The 2,127-nt window shown below is 38.1% G+C and overlaps 1 protein-coding gene across 1 annotated transcript; it reads right to left on the minus strand.

Annotated features, from left to right (window-relative positions):
• Positions 1-909: 909 nt before the first annotated feature.
• On the minus strand, positions 910-1,845 carry LOC125176657 (olfactory receptor 8B3-like). The gene has a single exon (XM_047878432.1). The coding sequence runs from the start codon at positions 1,834-1,836 to the stop codon at positions 910-912; it is 927 nt and encodes a 308-aa protein (XP_047734388.1). The 5' UTR covers positions 1,837-1,845.
• Positions 1,846-2,127: the final 282 nt, after the last annotated feature.

Genomic DNA, 2,127 nt, shown 5'->3' on the forward strand with positions numbered 1-2,127 from the left:
ACCTAAACAAAGAACAAAAACTGTAATACCCAGCATGAGAGAAATCCATGTAATACCCAGCATGGAACAAAGCAGAATCAACCTTCAAACTAGAAATCTTTTCTCATAGTCCTTGTTCACCGAAGTGAAAATAATAAGGTAGAAGCAAAGCATACTACAAAGAGTTCTAGACTTGAAATCAGAAGACTATGAGGATACTCTACATCTTGTCTTTGTTAAGCTGTGTGACTTTTGATGAATCATTAACTATTCTGAGCTTCACTTCCCCATTCACAGAGTAAATATCTTTTGTTGATCAGTATGTGCTACTTTGACTGGATAAAAGTAAAAAAAGAAAAGAAAAGAAAAGAAAAAAGAAAACAAACTCTGCCAAAAGAAACCTGCTGTAAAATGTTTACAGATGCAAAATAGATTAAATATAATAGTCTTTCAGGAACCTTCGATTTCTCCCATTTGAAAAAGACATATTCTTGCCAATCAGAGGAAAGAAACAAGAGTATATACACAGTAGGTGATTTATGCTTCTAATAGCATGTGGCAGATAAGAACAATCCCAATGGTACAGTGTCAGTCTATTGTTCTCCAATTCAATAATCTGGAGACCATTCATCTTTTTCGAGTGGAAAAAAGGAGTTCAAAATGAAAAACTTTAAAAAGTCAGATAATACATTTCTTATTTAATATTGTTGCTAAACAGGAAAAAAGTAAAGACATCGTGCAAATGATGAAGAAAAAAAAAGACCTAGTGATAAAGACCGGTAGTAAATTATAGAGAGAAGACTCAAATTTCCTTTAACATGTTAAGAAAAAAATAGACTAAGAAGGCTACTGCAAAAAACGTTTTCATTAAACATAAAATCTCCCCGTTGTGTAACTAACTGTACTGAGAGATACAGTTTCTGATTATAACTATCTCCTACTCAGGACTTTCCTCAGGGCAAGTTTAACATCTTTGTTTCTTAAACTATAGATTAAAGGGTTCATCATGGGAACCACATTGGTATAAAAGACAGAAGAGATTTTCCCCTCATCCATAGACCCAGCAGAAGATGGTTTAAGATACATAAATGCACATGATCCAAAGAACAAGGAAACAGCAATTATGTGGGAACTGCAGGTGCTGAACGCTTTGGACCTGCCCTCAGTGGAACTGATGCGGAGGATGCTGGAGAGGATGCAACTATAAGACACAAAGATGGTGACACTGGGCACAATGATGTTGATGCCCACCACAATGAAAACCACCAGTTCATTTACATAGGTGCTTGTGCAGGAAAGCTGGAGCACAGGGAGGATGTCACACAAATAATGGTTGATGGTGTTTGCATCACAGAAGGTGAGTCTCAGCATGCTTCCTGTGTGAGCCACAGCACCCGAAAATGCCATCAAATATGAACCAAGCATAAGGCTGGAACACACTTTAGGGGACATGACAACATTATACAAAAGTGGGTTACAGATGGCCACATAGCGATCATAGGCCATTGATGTCAACACATAGCATTCAGAAATAGCAAAAAAACAGAAAAAGTAAAGCTGGGTCATGCACCCCCTGTAGGAGATAATATTTTTCTTTGATACAAAGTTAGTCAGCATTTTGGGTGTAAACACAGAAGAATAGCAGAGGTCTATGAAGGACAAATTGAAAAGGAAAAAGTACATTGGGGTGTGTAGGTGTGAATTCAGTCCAAGTAGAGTTATCAAGCCCGAATTTCCTAACACAGTGACCACATACATGACTAGAAACAGGCAGAACAGAGGGAGCTGGAGATCTGGTAGGTCTGTTAGCCCCACCAGAATGAATTCAGTCACAAAAGAACCATTTCCAGGAGCCATCTTCTCTAAAGGGATCTGTGAGCACAGAAGAAAAAAGTTACAAAGAGAAAAACTCAGCTTTTCCCACCATTTCTCCTTTCCCAAATGCAGTATATGCATGGAGAAGGTCTGAGACTAGCCCAACCTGGACCCAAGACTCCACTGCTACTATCATGATACTGAGTGACTCAGGCTTCCCTTTATTAGTCTTTGCAAGCTAAGTAACAAAGAATGTCAAATATTAGCCTATAGAGTGAAGAGCAATGTTGCTAAACGTAAACATAACTATGGGAAATACCTTCTCCCTTATGG

Source organism: Prionailurus viverrinus, chromosome D1, assembly GCF_022837055.1.
Source record: "Prionailurus viverrinus isolate Anna chromosome D1, UM_Priviv_1.0, whole genome shotgun sequence".
NCBI lineage: Eukaryota > Metazoa > Chordata > Mammalia > Carnivora > Felidae > Prionailurus > Prionailurus viverrinus.

Excerpts from the sequence above, each read along its gene's own strand:
- LOC125176657 (XM_047878432.1), bottom strand. The coding sequence starts at position 1,836 with ATGGCTCCTGGAAATGGTTCTTTTGTGACTGAATTCATTCTGGTGGGG.